The 23,255-nt window shown below is 34.9% G+C and overlaps 1 protein-coding gene across 2 annotated transcripts in view; it reads left to right on the forward strand.

Annotated features, from left to right (window-relative positions):
- The first annotated feature begins 709 nt into the window (after window positions 1-709).
- Window positions 710-23,255, forward strand: part of Lnpk (zinc-ribbon metal-binding protein lunapark) — a 60,566-nt gene continuing 38,020 nt past the window's right edge. The window contains exons 1-4 of one of the 2 annotated variants that reach the window (XM_069831523.1): window positions 710-1,216; window positions 10,534-10,569; window positions 11,506-11,547; window positions 20,671-20,858. In XM_069831523.1, the coding sequence (XP_069687624.1) occupies window positions 1,190-1,216; window positions 10,534-10,569; window positions 11,506-11,547; window positions 20,671-20,858 (293 nt within the window). In that variant the 5' untranslated portion in view covers window positions 710-1,189. The remainder of the gene's footprint in view (window positions 1,217-10,533; window positions 10,570-11,505; window positions 11,548-20,670; window positions 20,859-23,255) is intronic. The other variant, XM_069831532.1, reaches the window with a different exon arrangement.

Here is a 23,255-nt window from a genome sequence, read left to right on the forward strand (position 1 = left end):
ATACCCCACTGTGCAGCGCAGCCACCTTGGAATCCATCACAGACACAAGCACCGTCTGAACCGGGCAGTGATCTCAACCCAGCAACAACTCAATGTCACCGGGCGGTGATTCGAAACCAAAGTTTACTAAAATGTTTCTTTCATCCACTGGGCCGTGCCTCAGCGCGATCTATAGTTCTGGAACTGCCCCAATAATTTTGCCAGCTATTAGAACTAGCGGAACCATTTCAAAGTTTGTTCATATGGTATATCTTTAATCATTCAACTAATACAGCAAAGTATAAAATGCCATGGAATAATGCCCTTTCGGGCTCATCTTTATCTTATAATTATTTGTTATATCTTTGGGTCATCCCGTGGTTAGAAAGTTTTTATCTAGGATTGCAAGTGGCCATAGAACCATAGTCTGTAGTCACGAAGCTCAATAATAGTAAATATGCATCCATAGATAGTTGCTAACCACTAGGATCGCTAATATCGCCTCATTATAGACAATGCGAAATAGTACCGGCACAGTCTATTGTTTCTAGCACCCTCACAACTCAACCTTCGTGACTGTATATACTATACTGTGATAGAACTACATACTGTAAACTTTATTATTATTATTATTATTATTATTATTATTATTATTATTACTATTATTCGACCAGTCAGTGCAGTTGGTAGAGTGCTGGCCTTGTGTGCCCGAGGTTGTGGGTTCGATCCCTGCCGATAGCGATTAGTGTACTTAATTGCGACAGGCTCATGTCAGTAGATTTACTGGCGTGTAAAAGAACTCCTGCGGGACAAATTCCGGCACAGTGGCTACACAGATATAACCTCAACAGTTGCGAGCGTCGTTAAATAAAACATAGGCTAATTTCTTCGACCAAATATGGCGCCCTTATGTATTGACATCACTTATCAAATTGCCAAGAAAGTTTAAATGGCGCCGGGTCGAGTAGTTGTTGCGTGTACTTTTACGTGGTAAATTGAGAACGGGTATTAATTTATGGGCGAATACATTTTCTTTCTAATCAAGACTCATTACTTCCTGTGACTACATCCTGTTGGTAAACGATTTAATTCATGCATTGAAAGAGCTATAGTAGTGTCGTGGCCGGCCACCTACACAATGCAGAGTTATTAACTCTACGAAATTGTACGATAAGAGTTTCTGTTTGAGTAATTTTAGAATTTCAAGAAAATGGGGTTACTTTTATCACGATTTCAGGTAAGTTTGATATTTTAGTTAGTTATTTCAGGGACTAGCGCAGGAAACTGCTCTACAGTTCATTGTTATGTTTAATCCTAGATCATAGAATATGTTCAACTATGGATTCTGAATATTAATTTTACTGAGATATTTTTTTGGTATCAGATCCTACCTATTACAATAGAGAATATTACTTGAATGTTATTTTGATATGTGTGTTCCTTTTCATGTTACTGAATTGTACGAGCATCGGTAACGTAATGCTTGATGAGTTACCGGTACTCCATGTTGTATGTGAATATTTGTTGCTAAAAGAATAAGTTAATATTACCACTAATATTTAACTCTCTTTCTCACATATATTTGTGCAGTAATTACTGGGATTGATTATTATCTATTAAAAATTTAGGCTTAGATTGCGTGATTCTGTTGTACGTTGAGATAAAGGGCTAAAATTTCTACGAAAAGAGATTACAAAATAACTTACTTTTCACAGGTGTAGCATTATTATTCTCCAGTCTTCCAATTTTCGCACAAAAACACGTAGGCCTATATGTAAGTCATTGCTACCAAAAGCCTGAACAAACCAAACCTAACCCTTGACTTTACGAAAACTCGCCTATTCTAAGTTCACAATTTGAACAAAGATAGTCATTAGACAATACGTCATGTCTTAATAGAAAAGATCGCAGTTGTTCAATATATTCAACAGTGACTCCTTTGAATATTCCAAAACCGTCTCACAAATAAATGAGTCTTTCCTTTTCTATGATTGTTAACCAAAAGATTCAGCGATGTAACTTCGCGAAATATAATTAAATCTATCATCTACACGAACGTCAGCAAGCAGGAAATCCATACACATCAGAAATTACGAAAAAAAAAAAAAAAACATAGCCACAGTAACTTCACAATTGCATATGGACATCTGATCACTGGAGAGCAGTATTCTACCTTGAAACAAGTAAAATCACAAAAATCAAATAAACATACAAATAACTTTTTATGACTCAACCGCCATATCTTAACCATAAATAAATGCTAACCGACATTAACTTCAAAAATATGATTTTTATGTTTGAAGAATGTTATCATGACTTGTAAAATAATAACCAAAAACAATTTCGAAAGTTTCCAGGTACCGAAGCAGTACATGGCTTGCTAAAATTGAATATCAGTTGCTGTTTTACCAGTTCCCCCATAAGTAGTTACTAATAATGCACATTCGATACCTTGTAAAATGCCAGAGATGGAGCAGATATTAAGTTTTCCCATGTGGCTGACTGAAGTAGAGTGTCTTAAATATTAAACTTCGTAGGCCTATCTATAAAAAAATCTCGCATAAACTGAACATCCTGTGCGCTAGTTTAGCTATAATTTTTTACATTTCCTCTATCTGTATAATGATTTCTGGTAAACAATGACAAGGATTTTGTTGACATTCTGTTTCTAAGGATCAGTTCTCCCTGGAATGAATAACATTTATTAAAAACTTAATGGACTCTTTTTTTACTTCCAAAAGGAAATGAACTTTCCACGTGTAATAAAGAGACTGTTTAGTAATTAGGCTTTAATAAGCTGAAAACGTGTACTTACTTACTTTTAAGGAACCCGGAGGTTCATTGCCACCTTCACATAAGCCCGCCATTGGTCCCTATCCTGAGCAAGATTAATCCAGTCTCTGCCATCATATCCTACCTCCCTCAAATCCATTTTAATTTTATCTTCCCATCTACGTCTCGGTCTCCCCAAAGGTCTTTTGCCCTCCGGCCTCCCAACTAACAATCTATAATGCATTTCTGGATTCGCCCATACATGCTACATGTCCTGCCCATCTCAAACGTCTGGATTTTATGGTCCTAATTATGTCAGGTGAAGTATACAATGCGTGCAGCTCTGTGTTGTGTAACTTTCTCCTTTCTCCTGTAACTTCATCCCTCTTAGCCCCAAATATTTTCCTAAGAACCTTATTCTCAAACACCCTTAATCTCTGTTTCTCTTTCAAAGTGAGAGTCCAAGTTTCACAACCATACAGAACAACCGGTAATATAACTGTTTTATAAATTCTAACTTTCAGACTTTTTGACAGAAGACTAGATGACAAAAGCTTCTCAACCGAATAATAACAGGCATTTCCCATATTTATTCTGCATTTAATTTCCTCCCGAGTGTCATTTATGTTTGTTACTGTTGCTCCAAGATATTTGAATTTTTCCACCTCTTCGAAGGATAAATCTCCACTTTTTATAGTTCCATTTCGTACTATATTCTGGTCACGAGACATAATCATGTACTTAATCTTTTCGGGATTTACTTCTAACCCTATCACTTTATTTGCTTCAACTAGAATTTCCGCGTTTCCCCTAATCGTTTGTGGATTTTCTCCTAACATATTCACGTCATCCGCATAAACAAAAAGCTGATGTAACCCGTTCAATTCCAAATCCTCTGTGTTGAAAACGTGTACATCTTGTTAAAAACAATTGTTTATAACCATAACAATGGATATTTGAATATAACTGTAACAACATGCGTACAGTATTTATCACTACATTCTTCTCTCCTTAGTGTAAAAACATGCTGGAGTAGTTCACCTCGCCACACATCTTGCCGTGTGGCGATTAGGAAACAAACGATACATAATGGATAAAAATATGCTGAAGCCGTTCACCTCGCCAAGCATCTTGCCATTCAGCGGGAATCAAACTGGTTTGATTTTCAGGCTGCAGCTGCCTGAACCTAGTGCTCTGATTGGTTGGGTGTCGCAACGGAACATCATTATTCTATCTAGGGCTCTGTAAAGACTAGCAAGCAGAGAGCGATCTTCACTGCATTAAACATTATTATCACGTCGTGGTTCTTATGCTAGTCAATCAATCGCGCTGTAATTTTTAGAATTTATATATAAATGTCTAAGGAAAGCAGAGAAAAAAATTTCGAAATCAATATCCTTTTTTTGGAAGTGGAAAAAAAACTACTTCCAAGTGATCAGTTCAAAATAAGCATTGACACCTTCAAAAGTTGATAAGCGACAAATTTTTTATATTTCACTTTAGTTGGGGGTCAAAGCAAGAGAAATGTTTAGAAAGAATGTAAATTACTTTTAAAAGTGACTGCTACTCAAAATTCTTACTGGTGTTAGAGTTTCAGGGAGTTAAACAAAGGAGTACCTGGCGGACTTCCGTATGCAAAGAGACTAAACTGTTAAAACTGCAGATTCTCATAGAAATACTCACGCTGATTTCAAATTTGTTTTAAAAATGTTTCCATTGCTTAAGGTGTCCAAGTTAATCGTGAGTATTTAAATTTAAGGATGCACTGGAAGGAATGGTGAACAGGAGAAAAGTTTGGGACAGAGGAGGTATCAGATGATAGACAACATTAAGACTTTTTAATTGTATATGGAGACCAAGAGAAAGACGAAAAATAGGAAATTGGAAAATGCTTGGTTTGCAATGAAAGACCTGCCCTTAGGCAGAACATTAAATGAATGAATTAAATTGTATTATTTATTATTTATCATTAGCAAAAAATTACACTTTTCATTTTCATAGTTTTCTATCAGTAGATTTACTGGCATGTAAAAGAACTTCTGTGAGACAAAATTCCGGCACACCGCCGACGCTGATATAACCTTGGCAGTTGCGAGCATCGTTAAATAAAAATAACATAATAACAAACTCAGAGTTTCAGATTATGAAACTCAAGTGACAGCTTATTTATTACAGTTTAATTATAAAATGGAGAACAAAATGCTAAACTACAAAAAAACGGAAGAAGTTGGGTCAAAGAAGGGGTAAAAATAGAGAACAATGTGAAGTTACAGTATCCTTCGAGAACTACGAGGAAGGGCATGAATGATGTTATAAGAAATTTTTGCAAGTATTAGGATGACTATCATTTTTTAACCTTTCTTTATTGCATTGGTTGTGAAGATTGTGGAATTGATTTTTAACATCATCTTCTGAAATTTGTATTGCACTAGCAGTTTCTGTTAAAGCTGATTGTCTTTTATTTTATGTTATGAAAATCAGCATTTCCCCAAGCACTATCTTGGCTCAAGTGCGTCTATTTTTTGTTTTTCTATCTACTTACCGGTATTTTTATTATAAAGCTATTAGAAAAACACCTTTATACTTCAATAATAACCAGCAGCATTATTCTCGTAAACAATGCTGGCAACCTCTCCTGTTTGAAACTGTCCTATGGAGAATTAAAAAGAAATTAAATATAAAGTACTATTGGCACTTTTGGGCAACACTTTTCACAATCGCTGCAAAAATTTCAGCAAAACCAATATCAAACATGCTATGGCTGCAATCCTGAAAACCCTGTTCCCACATAACTACTATTAAGCTGCACACTGCATGAATAAGTAGCAAGCAGATGCTTTGACAGCCCTACTTTCCAGGTTACACCATTGTTCATATGCTGCTGTACATGAGCTGCACAGTAATTTGTACAGCAATACTACATACATAGCAATGTGTAATCGTATCTTCACTTTTTAAAAATAAAATTAAGAAGTATTTTATCAAACAGTCATTCTAGTGCTGTAAGTTTAATTACAAAATCTCATTATGAGCTGACTGGCAGGATATGTTCCTCGGACCGTGAACTTCATACTGCGATCACATTTCACACATAATCTGTTCACCCAGTATCATCTATCTTGCTTGTTTTCAAATTAATTTTCTATTATATACAGAGTGAATCGTAAGTAATGTCATTAATTTCAAGGGGTTATTCTTCGAGATATTTCAAACAAAAAAGTTTAATATAATTTTGCTCGGTTTTACTTCCTTTTCGAGAAAAAAAAAATATTTTATATTGAAACATTTCATAGTGTATTTTGGAAAGACTATTGAATTAATTCTTGATATGCTCAGTCAATTTAAGAGATCAGTGTATTGTGATGATGATGATCATCATCATCGACGCTACAGCCCAATTTGAGCCTCAGCCTCCCTTAGAACTCTCTTCCATGCATCTCTGTCCCTGGCAACCAACCACCATCCTTTAATTCCCACTTTCTTTAGATCCTCTAACACTCCTTCCATCCATCGCAGTCTTGGTCGTCCTACACTCCTTTTTCCTTCAAATTTATTCCCCATAACTTTCTTGGGTATCTCATGATCTGCCATCCTTTGCACATGGCCTGCCCATCTTAATCTTGATATTTTAATGACTGTAACCACATCAGGGGACTTATATAGTTGGTAAAGTTCAAAGTTGTATCTTATTCGCCATTCTCCATTATCACATATTGGGCCATATATCTTCCTTAGAATTTTGGTTTCAAAGGATCTCAATCTTGACATATGAGTCTTTGAGAGGGTCCATGTTTCACTGCCATATATTAATACAGGTTTTACCAAAACATTATAAATATTGCACTTTTTTTTCCCTTGTAAGAAGTCTTGACTTAAAGTGCCTCAATAATCCAAAATATGCTTTATTGGCATTTTGAATTCTTCTATCAATTTCTTCACTAATATGATTAGTGTCATTGATTAAGGAGCCCAGATATAAAAAAACTAGAGACCCTCTGAAATTTATATTGATTAATTTTTAAATGGGTTGTTGTTGTCAAGTCCCTTTTTTGTTTTTTACATCCAACAATCATGTACTTAGTCTTCTGTTCGTTAATTTTCAGCCCCATTTTTGGGCTGCTGTTTCTAAAGCAGTAAATGTTCTCTTAACATTCTCCACAGATCGACCAATGATATCTATATCATCAGCATAGGCCAGTATTTGGGATGATTTGTAGAGTATTGTACTTCTTTTTGTATATCTGCATCCCTTATCACTTTTTCAAGGGCAATATTAAATAAAAGACACGCTAGTGAGTCGCCCTGTCTTAGACCCTTAGTTGTTTGAAATAAATCTGATAGTTCAGATTGGATCTTTATTTGACACTGACTGTCATCCATGCATGTTTTAACTAGTCTCACCAGCTTCTTCGGAATGTTCAGCTCTACCATCGCCTTATAAAGCTCAGCTCTATTGATGCTGTCATATGCCGTTGAAAAATCAACAAACAAGTGATGAGTTTCAATATTTTGTTCATATGTTTTCTCAATAATTTGTCTTAAAGTAAAAATTTGATCAATTGTCGACTTTCCGCTTCTGAAGCCAGCTTGATATTTTCCTATGGCCCTTTCTGTGTATGGTAATAGCCTGTTGTGTAAGATTCTGGAGAATATCTTATAAGTGGTATTTAATAACGTTATTCCTCTATAATTAGAGCAAATCATCTGGTCACCCTTCTTGTGTAATGGGCATATAACTCCAATTCTCCAATCATCAGGAATCATTTCTTGTGTCCATATGTCCTTAATTAATTTCTGTATGTCTTGTATTAATTCATTACTGCTACTCTGAAGGAGTTCTGATTGGATACGATCCATTCCTGGTGCTTTGTTTTTCTTTAATCCAATTATTACATCTCTTATCTCTTCTTCGGTGGGTTCATCAATATCATCATGATCATCATTCCTATAATCGTTATTATTTATAATACATTGTAGATCATTATGTTCCTTGTTTAAAAGTTCCTTAAAATGTTCGGTCCATCATTTTAGAATTTCATTCCTTTTTGTTAAAATCATCCCTTCATTATCCTTACACATAGTGATTCTAGGTTTAAAGTTTTTCCTATCAGAGTTGACAATTTTATAAAAGTGCTTACTATTGTTTGTCCTTCTGAAGTCTTCTAAGTTTTCCATATGCTGGTTCTCATATATCCTCTTCTTTGTCCTATGAACTCTTTTCTCCTCTCTCCTTTTAATTGTATATTCTTCTTTAGATTGTCTTGTGCATCCTCTTTGTAGCATTACGGTATAAGCTAAATTCTTCTCTTGTGTAACCAATTCACATTCCTCATCAAACCAGTGATTTATTTCTGGTTTATCAATTTCTCCTAATACACTTACAGCTGTTCTAGTAATTATATTCTTTATTCCATTCCATTGTTCATTTATTGTCACATTATTTGCTGTCGTGTCATCCTTCCTATTTCTTAGTTGCTCCTCCATTTGCTGCTTGTATAATGTTTCAGTTTTCTCATTTTTTAGCTCTTCAATATTGAATTTTACGATTTTCCTGCTATTAACTTGGTGTGTATTTACATTTTTATGATTTGATATTCTTTGTCGAAATTTGGATATAACCATAAAATGATGAGTCCATATTAACTCCTCTGTAAGATCTAACATCCATCAAGCTGGATATATGTCTCTTATCTATTAGAATGTGGTCAATCTGGTTCACAGTTACTCCATCAGGGTGTTTCCAGGTACCTTTGTGGATCTTCTTATGACAAAATATTGTACTTCCTATGACCATTCCTCTAGAGGCTGCAAAATTTATTAGCCTACATCCATTGTCATTACTGACATTGTGGAGACTATGTTTCCCAATGGTGGTTTGGTATACACTTTCTTTACCACTTGTGTGTTCAGATCACCTAGTATAATTTTAATGTCGTTCTTGGGACAGGAGTCGTAAGCTTTATCTAATTGCTAATAAAAACTTTCTTTTTTGTTATCTTGCTTGTCTTCTGTCGGAGCATGGACATTAATTAGGCTACAATTGAAGAATTTACCTCTTGTTCTAAGGATGCATATTCTATCACTTAAGGGTTTAAAGTCCATGATAATATGCTTGACTCTATTATTTACTACAAATCCTGTACCAAATTGATGTTTATGCTTGTTACAACTATAGAATACCGTACATTCTTTCTTCTCAATGACTCCTTCACCTAACCATCTCACTTCCTGTATTGCTGTTATGTCCGCAGTACATATTTTCAATTGTTCAATCAGCGTTTTCAATGCTCCTGGTTTGTATAATGTTAGGACGTTCCAAGTACCAATCCGTAACTCATTTACCTTTTTCAAGCCAGGTTGCCAACAATTAATCTGTCCGTTTACTAATTCTTTGGGTTTCATAGCAATAGTTTGTATTGTGATGATAAATGATTGAAAGAATTTAGTTTTGTCCTTTAAATGTGCAAAAATTTGATCCCAACAAATGTAACTTTTCATTCTTCAAAGGAATTTTAAAACTTGATGCACACTAACAATCCTGTAAAGGTTATTGCCTGCTGGAGAGATGCAGCTTGCATAATGCGAGAGATGGATGAGACAATGAGAAATGTAAATGTTGCACACTCGATTACTTTTACGGGAAATTTGATTTCTTGTATGTAAGTTTACCAGTTACTACTTTAAAAATTAAAGTGGAGGGAACTATTTCTAATTTGCTGAAGAAAATGCTTGTAGTAGGCCTATGACTAATGGAAATTTTTTGAATCACTAATTAGATTTGTATATAATGTAGAATAAGCTTTTCTTGTTGTCTGTGTTCACCGAATATTTAGTTAAAATTCAGTATGAGTTCAAAAATAATATTTTTAATTTAGTCCATTTAACGTAAAATAAGTGTATCGCATTTTTATTTTTTCCTTCAGAGTTTTAAATGTTTTAAAATGTTGTTATTATAACATGACATAAGCATCATTGTTGTTTACATGCTCTAGATCATTCAATTGAAATAGGATAGTAGAAATATGTCTTCATATTTTAAATTCATTTTCAAATACGCTGAACATTTAATTAAAATTAAGTTGTAGAGTTTATTTTAAATTTTCCAAGATTTTATTTAACATGAAATGAGCAGTGTTCATTCTCTGCTCTCTAACACAGATTAAACACAAAAATTAAATGGTACCGGTATATCGTCTATGTTTTTTCTTAAGAGTTTGAAAACGGTGTACGTGGCAATGACTTTCAACTTCCCTGTTATTAAGCCAGGTGAAGGGGTTGTTCAGAGCACTCTCTACTGATTACACAGCATTGCATGATCTCGTAATTCATGTATTTTAAAATGCACATTTTTCTGTAAAACTATTCAAAATACAGCAAAATGGTATTTGACGTTTTTTGTTGCCCTTTACTAATGGAATCATCCACCAGAATTTATGACATTACTTACAGTTTATTCTGTATGTTACTCTGAAATACAGGAAATATTTTTGCAAGACATGTGTAATTTAAAATTATCCCAGTCATCACACATTAAGTACATTTAGTTTTTCAAAATTTGTTTTGAGCATGTTTAAAATTAAATTTAGTTAATTTTACAGTTAACTCATAATGGATGTTAGTAATTTGAAGCAGATTCTATGATATTTATTAATTTCACATCTAATTCAACACAGTTCACGTCATTTCATTTGTCCTCGTTAATATTCTGGTATAACCTGATTTTCATTTTACAAGTTAAGTTTATCATTAGGTTAGTATAATGATTTATGTCTTTGAAAATAGGTTCCAGAAGTGGCTTCAAAGTTGAAGAACCTCATGGTAAGTTAATTAAAAGAGTTTAGCGTTGTGTGGCGGGTGCTCTTCCTTATATTATGTTCATACTTTCTTCCTATAACAAACTTGTGATGCATCAGACCATGAAAAAATCAAAGCATTGTGAGCACAATTTTTTCCTGAAGGAAGTTGTTACTCAGAGTCTCTGAATGAAATAGTTGTATTTAATTTCAAAGAATGGAAGATATTCTTACCATATTTATTTATTTCCTGTTTTTATTACCTTCATACTTGGAATTACATTTTTTTTTATATGAAATGTTACTACCTATGTCTCTGTTCATAACAGTGGAATGTATTAACTGACATCTCCTTTGCTCTACTAATTAATAAATATTTGTTTGCGTAAATTGCATTGTGAATTACATTTTATACATCCTTGAAATTGATTTAGACTACATACCATAAAGCCAATGTCATATTGCTAATTATGAAATTGCATGTTCATGAGGTTGTGGAAATGAGATCAAACTTTTCAAATCCATCGCTTGGTTAAATAAATGTGATACGAATATGTTTTAAGAAATGTCATGCTTTATTTAAACGATTATTGAATGTTACTACAATTTTAAAGAATATTAATATAATTCAAATTTTGTAAAGATGCTCTAAAAGAAATGTCTGAATGTTATGTCTTCATATATACAGACAGTGTTCCTACTCATTAGGGTTGATTAATATACAAGAAGTGTTTTGATTGGAATTAAAATTTTTTAGTTGTTACTGCAGTATTGGAATGAAACTTGATGTGTGACACTCGAAGGGATTGTATTAAATGGTATTGAAAAATATAAAAAGGAAATTTAGATTTTTGCATGTGGAAATAAACCTGCAGATAACATATAAAGACTTTGTTTGAAGGCTGTAACTCAAAGTTGTGTGTTCGTAATAATATTTTGTTGGTTTTATTTTTTCTTACAGAGAAAGAAGACTACTCTAGAGATTTTGGAGAGCTTGGAAAATGTGAGTATTATCACATTCATGTCTTTATTTTTATATATTCCTTGGTCATTTTTGAATGCTATGACTTGCATGCAAGGTTTTTAAACGAATTTGAAAGCAATATAACCAGTAGTTTTCGTATAACTTTTCGTACTTCATTTCTTTCTTGTTACAAAGACTTCTGAATTGTCATATGCAGGAAGTATTGTATTTTTTAAAACATAAACATACGTCAAAAAGTTTAGTTAGGATAGAACAGAAAAGTATCAGGAGAAGGAGATAAAACCTGCCTTCTGTGATAGTATTACCACAGTCTAGTACATACAGTCACAATATGTAGGGAATATGCAACCAATGACAGTTGAACTTTAGTTGCTAGCCACTAGGATCACTACTGTCGCACAGTCTATTGTTCCTAGTACTCTCAGTTGCTAACCGCTTGGAGCATTGTATTGTGAGAAATGCAAAAAATCATCTCAAACTTCGTGAATGAATGTATGTACTAGACTGTGGTGTTAATTATTATAGTTAATCAAGGAAATTGTTGGCTTACCAACAGATGTACTGGATGCAATGATATATGCACCTCGAAATTTGAGAGGACTTGGAATTTTTAAAGCACAGTGGGAAGATTTTCTCCAACATCTTAATATATGCAGATTATTAGTTAAAGAAGACAACCCTTATATTAATCAAACTAGGAACCTTCAAGCCAAAATTACTGACAGCCTTCGCCATTTACCACTTAATGTCAACGATATTGGAACCATTAATCCACGCAACATCTGTAAACAACTTCGTGTCACTTCTTATCATAAATGGAGCGCATTACCTGGGAAAAAGATAACACCTGCATTAGCAATAAGAAAGGTCTATCTTGTGGCCAATGGACGAGACCACTAAAATAAGCACCGATGTTATTGCAGTTACATCTCTCCCTGAAGAAGCCTTAGCAATATCCATTGCAGGAGATGCAATGAGCATGAAATGTTACCCACGTGCTACGTTTCTGCCCTCATGGCGAATTACTGCGAATTGACAGACATAACACAGTCTGCTTAATAATTGCTAACAGATTAACGAAGTATTTGAGGAAGTTCAGTGTCTTTCTACAGAAAAGTCTGCATGGCGTGCTGACATAATAATTGATCGAAATAAAAAAACTGATCTCATTCTTGACCCAACAATTAGTTTTGAAATTAATGAAAATTGACCAAAGGAAGTACATGAAGAGAAGCATGCTCACCCATAAATATAATATTCAAGATTGGAATGTGATTGAACTTATGTTTGGTATGCTAGGAACAATTCCCAAATGTATATTGGAGATTCTCAGAAAAATAAAGGTTCCTGAAAAGACTCTTCAGACAATTGCATCAACCATTTTAAAATTTTCATTGAACATCATCAATCTCTATTCATCTTTATAATATATCACTGTTTATTATTTATTTTTCAATAAATTCTTATCGTATTGATACCTACTACATCTTGTTGCAGATCATTAATTTTTTTCAATTTTATTACACATATTTCTAACATTAATTTACTTTTTTTTTTTAATTGATTAGGATGCCGATATTTTAAATCCAAGATTTGGACGGCTATCAATATGATGATACTATTTATCTAATGTTCTCAACATATTGACCATTTCTACATAGGTTGGATAAAAAGTAATGGCAACACTGCTGTCACGTGACGATGGTGCATTCGAGAGTTGCCAGCTGTGTGGACATGAACAAGGACTGTTAGATGAGTTAGTGCAGCCAGCGGGGACAGTACTCTGTCAATCTGCTGCAGTGTGTAGACCGTTGACTTTCATAGGGATAGTGCAAGCGCCCTAAGACCACGTTTACAAAACTAGAGCAGCGTTCCTGGATCAAAATTGAAGTGACACGAGGCACAAGAATGTTTTCAGGGACTGCATGAAGCATATGCCGATGCAGCGTTGCCACTCGCACAGTGGCACGATGAGTTAAAGCGTTCTGGGAAGGCAGGGATGCCGTTCAAGACAACCTCCGTACAGGACGACCCCGCGTGGAGGACAACACAGTTCAACTCCTTGCTTCCCTGTTGGATCACCGATGGACTGCTCGTGAGTTAGCAGCGGAAGTCTGAGTATGTCACAAAACTGTGCTCCACATTCTGCAAGACATTCTGGGTTACCGAGGTTTAACAATGGCACCGCTATTCAGTCGCACAGGCCTTGTTGGACCAGTACCAAAGGAAAGATGACGACTTTCTTGGATGAATCGTCGCTATGGACGAAACCTGGGATCGCTTATACGAACCAACCAAACTTGAAACGTCAAACAAATGAATGGAAGCATCCAGGTTCTTCTCGTCCGAAGAAAGTGCGCCCTACACAAAGTGCTGTGGCGTATGACATTGATGGGGTAATACTGCACCACGCTGTACCTCCAAGGCAGATGGAAAATGCGGACTACTGGAACATCCACCGTACTCACCTGATATGATCCATGCGATTACGATCTTTTCACCAAAGTGAAAGAACCACTGCGAGGGACCCGGTACAATACCAGAGATGAACTTATCCGTGCTTTAGGGCGGACAAATCGGAACATCAACAAAGATGGACGCGCTGATGGTGTATGACACCTTCCAAACATTTGCCAAAGGGTAATAAATAAGGGGGGCGACTATATAGAAGGTACGTAAATGTTGTACCCCTGTGAATAAAGCCATGTCAGAAATATCGAACTGTTGCCATTACTTTTTATCCAACCTTAGTATTTGTATTCCGGCTTCCCAAAATCTGCTGCTGCTTCTTATTTTTTTAATAGCTTGTTTTGATACTAGAAGTAGAAATTTATTTTGAGAAAATTGTCATTTGAAGCATACATACAGTATTGAAAGAGAGACATATGTTAATTGCAGACAATGAGTTATAGATTTTCATATAGAAGGTTGTATTGGACTTCTCCTTTCTAAACTTGTTGGCAAGTTCTTTTATAGATTACACATCTCTGAATATCCGATTTCAGATGTGAGTGGTCAAAATATGATTTATTATGAATAAAACATGACCAAGTTAATAAACAATATCGGATTTTGCATATGCTCATGTGTGATTCATGGTGCATTTGCATTTCTGTATAATCGATTTAGTTCTTTGTTTCACGTCTGTGAGTTCAACTACAATCTGTTAAAGTGTTCGTTATTGCAGTATAATATTCCAAGACTATCATTATTTGAAAAATGACATGTGTTTATAAGAACTTTAATAAAATATTTTGGTTATCTGTAATGTTGTAAAATTTTGATCAGACTAGTAAAATTTTGTTTCACTCTAATCTGAAATAAAAATATATTTTTAATTTCTGGCATTGTATGAGGTGTACGATAAATTCATTACACCCAATGGTAGGATAATGAAGATTATGATTACCAGAGTAATTTTGGCGTTGACAAATTCCTGGATAAGATACATTTATATAGCTACCATGAAATCTGTTATATAAGCTTCCCACATTTATTTCTCTTCTTAAGTAAATGGGTCTAAATAAAAACTTAGCATTCTCTTCTTAGTATAAACCTGCAAATCTTTGATCTAATGACAAGCAAGGTAACCAACCACTATCGTATAGAGCAGTGGTTCCCAACATTTTTTGACTGACGACACACACTACTGAACACCCATGATAACGCGACACACTTATTTGTTTTTATTAATAATATGGATAGTATAATAATAACAACCAGTGCTTTTCTTCTGGAGGAAAAGGTAGTGAAACTCTGCGTAAAATATTTTATAGTGGACAAGGGATTACTGTTCACTGCACGGGAATTTTGTCGTTTTTAATCTCCTTTTCGTCCAACTAAGACTTTCAAGGTATAAGCGGAATTCAAAGAAAAATTATATTTAAAAAATAGTTATTTACACATATTTCGGTTGCATGATGAAAAATGCAACAAAAAGGTGCCAGAATGCTGTTCCAGCGCGTTCCGCCAGAAAAAAAAAACACTGTTAACTTCGATGTAGTGTCAGACATCCAGTATTGTAGATAGGTCGATGTTAATAAACAAATTGGAAAATTCTAAGAAACAAGCAGAAACTTGAGTGGCATTAGAAAAAACAAAGTTATGTGTCAAAAATCTCAATCTATCTATAAGTTACTAGATGTCTGATAAAAGATTTTTATTATCGTTTTTGAAAACTCACCTATTTAAATTAATGTGAAGTCTATGCTTGGTGGGTTGCACAGAGTTTCTCTATACGTAGCGTGGCCTTATGGTTGACAGGCCAACACGTAAATAATCTTGAAGATTCAACACTCTATTCCTTTGTTTAGACTTCACTATTTTCATGGTGGAAAATGCTGATTCACACAAGTGTGATGTTGAAAACGGCAGTTCTAAATGTCTTTTCAGTTTATTCGGCACCATTGACTGATTTGACAAAACATTTCTGCATATAAGACACTCGGAATTTTGTTTATATTCATCTCCATGCCACGTAAAACCATATTGCAAGGTATTCATCACTATATTTACGAAACGCAATACGTTTTTTCGCTCACATTATTTGAATTAGCACTGCTGCCATTTAACCCAGAACTTGATTCAGATTGTCTTTTTCGAATTAAAAATTTGTCCATGATAAAATCTAAATAAAGCACTTTTGTTAAAATAGTCACACTATCACCCGCTCACACATATATACTGAAACTGACCAATATGTTCTGACGATTCTAAACTCTGTTTGTTACCAAGTGGGAAGAGTGAACGAATTACAAAACATTGTTGCAGGTGTTCACTTTCATTCCAATTATCATCAAGCAGAAAAAATAAACTGAGCATTGTTGTGTTCACGTTTCATTGATAAAGTCTGTCTCAAAATAAAATGTACCATATCAAAGACTTCGTTGTAAATAAAATATGCGTCGCAAAGAGACTTTCTGGATGGCATAACATTTATTTTTCAATTCCAAAATTTCGCGACTTACTCCATGGGGCCGCGTGACACACCCATTGGGAACCACTGGTATAGAGGACGATTAAGTGTCCAAAGTAATAACTCCATTTTATTAAAGCTGAAATGTATTACATTTTTCTAAATCTTCCCAATATCAGATGAAGTTAAAAAAACTTGATCAAAAAGTAAATTGTGATTTCTCCAAACAAGCGATTGTGTTTAAAAAGCACTCCCTTATATATTTGTAGTCTAGGGTGATCAATGCTTTCGTCACAGCCTAGTATATACAGTCACGAAACTCAATACGTAGAAATATGCATCCATAGATAGTTGCTAACCACTAGGATCGCTACTATCGCCTCATCACAGACAATGTGAAATAGTACCTGCACAGTCTATTGTTCCTAGTGCCCTCATAAACTCAAGCTTCGTGACTGTGCAAGGACATTTTCAATAATATTATGGGGATCAGAGAAGCTGCCTGTGACTTGAATGTGTTAGTCTTGTTGATCATCCAAATGAATATTTTGGAATCTTCTGTAGAAATGTATGAAAAAAAATATGCTTATAAAGAAGTTCTTCGTTAAAGAGTTGTGTAATTGCTACACATTGTTAATGTCGTCATCCATTCAATGGCAGACTTATAATAGAATAAATGAAATTGGTACTTTGTACAAACTTTGACCTTTTCACTGCTTAGGCCATCAGAGTAATGGTGGACAAATTCATTATGTATCTTTGCGTCGACTGTCACTCTGACGGTGTGGGTGACACAATAGAAACAAGGATTTCAAAGCATAGAATGGAATCTCTGAACGTGGTTTAGTTTGATATGTTAAGAATATTCTCCAAGTTTCATGTATATATTCAACCTACAAAATAATATGTAAAAAAAATCAGCAGTTAAAAAGTTAATGATTTTTTTTTGTAATCAATAATTTTGATTGAAACTATGAATATTATTTCTAACTGTTAAATTTAGAGATAAATACTTAAATAGTGATGTGCAAAGCTCGGAACTTGGGGACTTGTGCCTTTGCACATGGCTAAGCGACTGGACTTCCATGTCAACAACTCCTGCTTCCAGCACGGAGGTACAGCAGTCAGTTCTGCTATAAAAGTGGTTTCTGGCAGTAACAACATATTGATTGTATTATGGTAGGTTGAAACACGTAATTTTACAGCATATGTATAATGAAAATAAACACGAGAAATATATCAAATTTACTGTTCTGCTCTGTACATTTTATTACAGTGTATGACTACGTACATTCGAAGATTTTCGAACCCATAACTTCTTCGCCTGTTAATTAAACATGATTTGAAACGAGAAAAACTTATTTCCACTTCACGTGAAGTGACGGGAACAAACTTAAAATACTGAATGTTTTCACTGTTACTGTTTTCTATTAGATTTTCAGCAGTTGCTAGCTGATCTCGTATCTGAGAAAGATAAGCATATCCCAAATTTTTCTCGAAAATGGTTTTCAATTTGTGTGTCACTACTAGGGCAGGTCCCTCTACGTCTTTATCAATGGCTGTGGACAAATTTTCCACCGATTTAAGGGACTTCAATGTCTTTCACCGTTTCCAATCTCTAGTTTATGTGTGGCACAACTTACAAAATATAAACTTTCTATTCGAAGAAAATAATGTATCTCTTCCGAAGTCCTCCACGAAATTCTGTAGCTAAAATTTAAAAAATGTATTTTCAAACTTCTATAATACCCATTCGAATAACACGTATTTTCTAATTCCTTAAACAAACGTTTTCCTGTAATTCTTTGAATGTCATTGGCTTCGACACGACACAGTTTCCTCGTCCGTCTCCCTGTCATTCGATGTGACCACTTTATTAGTACACACGACTGTCCCTGAGCACTTCCAGCGTGAACATTGTGTACGTTGTACCTGTAACCTTACTCATGCACACGACACACAAGTCCCCAAGTTCCGAGCTTTAGTGATGTGTCAAGTATACTTTTTTCAGTCTCCACCCAACAGGACAGGGAATAGTAATATTAAAAAAAAACATGACCCATTCATCTGCCCCGAATTCGGACTCAATGTAGGCTAGTCACTATAACTATGACTACAATGGAATATTTCCACACTTTGAAATAAATAAATACAGATCTTTCAGGTTAGAACTTCTGACAACACAACAACTTCATTTAAAACATTTTTATAGAATGCTATTGCTAATGCAACATCTTAACATATTTTAATTTAAACATTGCAAAACTGCATTCTTGCGTCAGTTTTATATTTGAAGCCATGTGGATGAGAGAAGCTTGGTTGTTTTTAATAAAACTGTATAGCTATGGAAGAGGGATGGAAGTGCAGCACATTGTAATTGTTGTTCACATATAAATATTTGTTTTATTCAGTCGTTTTAAGAAATTGACATTTTAGTAATACGTATATTAAATTTATGTTAGTGACTTACATTATCACGAAAACAGTGAACGCATTATATTAATCAAAACATACTGGTACACCATTATGTTACAACTAATGAAACACCAGGTGGACTGGGTTCGAATTCTGGTCGGGGCAAGTTACCTGGTTGAGGTTTTTTTTGGGGTTTTCCCTCAACCCAATTTGAGCAAATGCCGGGTAACTTTTGGTGCTGGACCCCGGACTCATTTCATCAGACGCTAAATAACCCAAGATGTTGATACAGCATCGTAAAATAACCTACTTAAAAAAACTAATGCAATAGAATTTAAAGAATTGGAATTACATTGAATAGAGTTTCTTGTGAGTTTCAAGAGAGGAAAAAAGCGCACATTCGTGCGTGTGCACGTGTGTGTGTATGTGTGCGTGCAAACTTGCAGTTATTTATCCCAACTACAAGTGTGACTCATATAGGCCTATGTATTGCTAGTGTTATGAAACATAGACCACTTGGTTTATCAAAGACTATCTAGAGTGCACCATAAATGGTGGATCTACATTACACTGGTAATAATGAATTGTTTGGATGTCACAGGGAAACTGGAGTACCTGGAGAAAACCCCAGTGGTTCCCAGATCCAACACAAGTTATAAATTATTCAAGGTCAATCGGGATTTGAATCCTGACCCCTAAGCTTTCATGCTTAGTGCACTAGCATTAAGCCATTGTTATTAAGGTTTTAACCATAAATAAGCCAAGAAGAGTGCGTTATTACAAGAGGTAACACTTGTAAGATACAAGTGCTCCTACACACCATAATTGAAGACTGTGTGTGTGTGTGTGCGTGCGTGCGTGCAACTTTACAGCACGAAAAATGTTATGAAATCGCCAATAAACTTGTTAAATGAAAGAGGGCCTCTTCATTCACTGTATAGGCCTATGCTACGAAATAATGTACCAATATTAATTAACCTTCACTTTCCAACCATGGATAAATGCAGTTTGAAAAATTCTCGTGTGAGCAATTCTATCAGTACATATTATATGATTCAGCTGAACTTATTAAAGTAACCATTTTTGTAAAATATAAAAAAAAAAGAATGTAGCATGTACTTCGTCTATTTTACTTTAATTGTTAATTTCATGTCAAAATGCATAATGTAAATATTGGTCATTTGTTTACTTAATGGAAGCAAAAATACCCAATGTGTAAAATTTATAGGATTATGAGGAAATAGCAGAATGCATTTGGCTTTCTCCCTTCCCCCTCTTTTTCCTCAACCCTCTCTCCCCTTCTTCTTCCTTCTCTCGTTCTGTTTCTCGCTGTCTTCTCCATTCCTCTTCCCCCCCCCCCCATCTCTCAACAGACACACATACCCTCTCTTTTACTTTTATGTATAGAAAAAGCTTTAGTTGAATTGCTGTTTACTGTAATTTGGATGTGATTCCAATTATCGTTTTCAAGAAAAATATGAAGCAAAAGGATTGGCTATTCCACACAAGTTTATATATTATAGATCCTGAAACTCTGGACTGGATTAAAAAAATCGAGATAAGTTACATTCCTTAAATGACCGCAAACCTACAGCAGTTCATTATGTACAATAGAGGTGGTGGTGGTGGTGGTTGTTGTGGCAGTGGTATACCTTTATGTAGTGCCTGTTTGAGAATGGTATATTTTGTGAAGTTTGTGAATTTGTTACAATTGAGAATGGTAAGAAGTCGGTAGTGGGTGACTTGCTGGTAAGCAGTGTAGGCTACTTATAATAAAGATTGTATTTCATAAGGTTAATTTTATCTTTCAGAGGATTAAATCTATAGAAGAGAACCGATTACATACAGAACAAAGGCAACGGAAAATAGTAGGTCACCTGATACTTTATTCTGTGGGTGCCTACGTTATAGCAGCAGTGTTGTTTTACTTCCTGTATTTTCCTGCATCTCTTCAAGATCAGCTGTTTTACATAACACCATTACTTATATTTCCTGTCATGTAAGTATCTTTACAGCAGACAGTTGTTGAACATAGTTAAGTGTTGAAGTTTATTGCCGTATGTTACCCGGATATTGTTTTTAAGCCAAATTGTGATCTTAATTTAATAACAGTATTTTTACGATTGTGTTATATGCATCACTTTTAACATGGCAAATTTCCAGTTTTTATTCAAACTCGTGCCAAATGCAAGACATACCTACATTATTTTATTATAGCTTCTCGAATTCATTACTTCAACTGTTTTTGTCGTTGGTAAAATGTAAACATTATGTCGTGCATCACCCATCTGACATCTTCGAGATGGAGAGAGAAAGGGGGAAGACGGGATGATGGACAATAGGGCCAAATCTTTGGAAATAGAGGAGATTTGTTTACGATGTAAAAGAGAAGACTAGGCCTACTGTCACACAACTGTTGGTTCATAGAAGTCTTTAGCTTCATTGATTCTTGGGCAGGGGAAATAGGAATGCTATTGTGAAAACCTCTGTTATTTAAGTTTCATCCTGTGACTTCGATGTGAGCTAAGGAGAAGATGTATGATGGTAGAACTAGAGATACAGAAAGTGAGGGGAAACGGGAGAATCTATGGTGAGAAATGAGACGAAAAAAAGAAGCGGAAGTGTAGAGATTGAGCAAGAAAGTGAGTGAGAGGGACAAAAAAAGGGAGATGAACGAGTTAGATACATAGAAAAAAGAAAGAGGAAACTGGAGTAGTAGGGCTAGTGAAACGAGGCTTGTTTGAGAGGGGACAATTTTATTATTGTAGCAGGTAGGAAAGTTGAAAGATAGGAAGAGAGTTTGGAGGGGTTCTCGTTATCGAAGCTCTGCAAACTATGACCCGTGTTTTGATGACGAAAAAAACAACTTTGGTCTATTGAAGTTCTGCAAACGGTATTCCACGATTCGACAACCACTGAAGAGGATTAGGGTTACTCTCTGCTAATGAAGTTTAGCAAACATTGGTCTGTGATCGGCATTCACATAGATGATAGTTCAAGGAAAGGAAACAAGGTTTTCCTAGGGTTCGAGCAAACTGAAGGCAAGGTGATTTTGATGAAAATGCTTGGGATGAAAATTCATGGTAGGTGAGTGAGGGAGATTGGGTCAGAATAGAGGAGTAGAACACATCTGAAAAAGTGAGAAGTGGCAGCACTTGAGAAACATTAAATTAATGTCTACACTTGTCTCATCCAGGTACAAAATTGGTTTACCCTCTTGCTAAAGCTTTCTTATTTTCTGTAGGTATATTCACCTCCAATTTACAATGTTTCTCCTTTCAATTAATTTTTTTTTCTTCCACCTGAAACCCATTTCCTTCAGTACAGTATTAGTCTCAATGTTGTCGCCTTCGATATGAAATTAATTCTGTCTTGTAACACAGGTAATAGTTCCTTTGCAGCTTGGTACTACTTTATTGTTCAAATAAAAATTCCTAATTACATTTTTATCACCCTACAGTCAAAGTCATGTAGTATATTTGGTTTTTGGTAGTCTAGCATTACCGTTTTTTCCAGGTGTGGACAACACACATTTTGTTCTGTGCAATCTTTCATTTCATTCCTTATGTGATATATCATTCTTGTATGTGGATACATTACAGTACTTTTCTGCCCTTGCAGGTGGTTTCATAAGAGGAATGCTAAGGCACTGTTGTTCTTTTTCTTCATTACATCATTTTATTACATTTGCAGTAACGTTTCTTCCTTCGCTATGAATTGTTAATCTTTCTTTCTTCTTTGTCGACATATTTACAGTTCATAAACAGAAAATTGATAACTAAAGTACTAATACTATAATATTACAAAGGCTTGCGCAATATTGAAACCATTCATACTGTTACAACAAATAAAACACAACAATAAAAACGCCATTACTATTTCATGAAGTTGCAGACACTCTCAAAGATACGCATAGTAGATGTTTGTGAAACAGGAATATTGCCATGAATAGCGAAGTGTGCATGCACAACTGTTTCCCTTCCACCCCATCTAGAGACCTCTTGGTGTGACAACACTATACAGTGTTCTAAGAGCTATTGTAACAACAACTACAAGAATGAAATGACTGGGACATGTAATGAGTATGGATAAGAAATCCATGCCTAATTAATTTCAGTTTATTGATCCAGGCAGCAACAGACAACCAGAGTGCCCAGACTTAAGATTGTTGGATTGTGACATAACCTAAAATGGGGTCCTTTTCTCAACACATGTGGAACAGAGTTGCTACAATTAGTACTTCCATATTAGATCTAGTACTTTTTCAAATTTTCTACTACGTCAATATTTTTATGGAAATTTAGCATCTTTTTTCTTCCAAAAATTATATAATATTTATTTTATGTATGTTTCATTTTGTGCTTTGTTTAAATAAATTATACTATTTTAGGCTGGG

This window comes from Periplaneta americana, chromosome 1, assembly GCF_040183065.1.
Source record: "Periplaneta americana isolate PAMFEO1 chromosome 1, P.americana_PAMFEO1_priV1, whole genome shotgun sequence".
NCBI lineage: Eukaryota > Metazoa > Arthropoda > Insecta > Blattodea > Blattidae > Periplaneta > Periplaneta americana.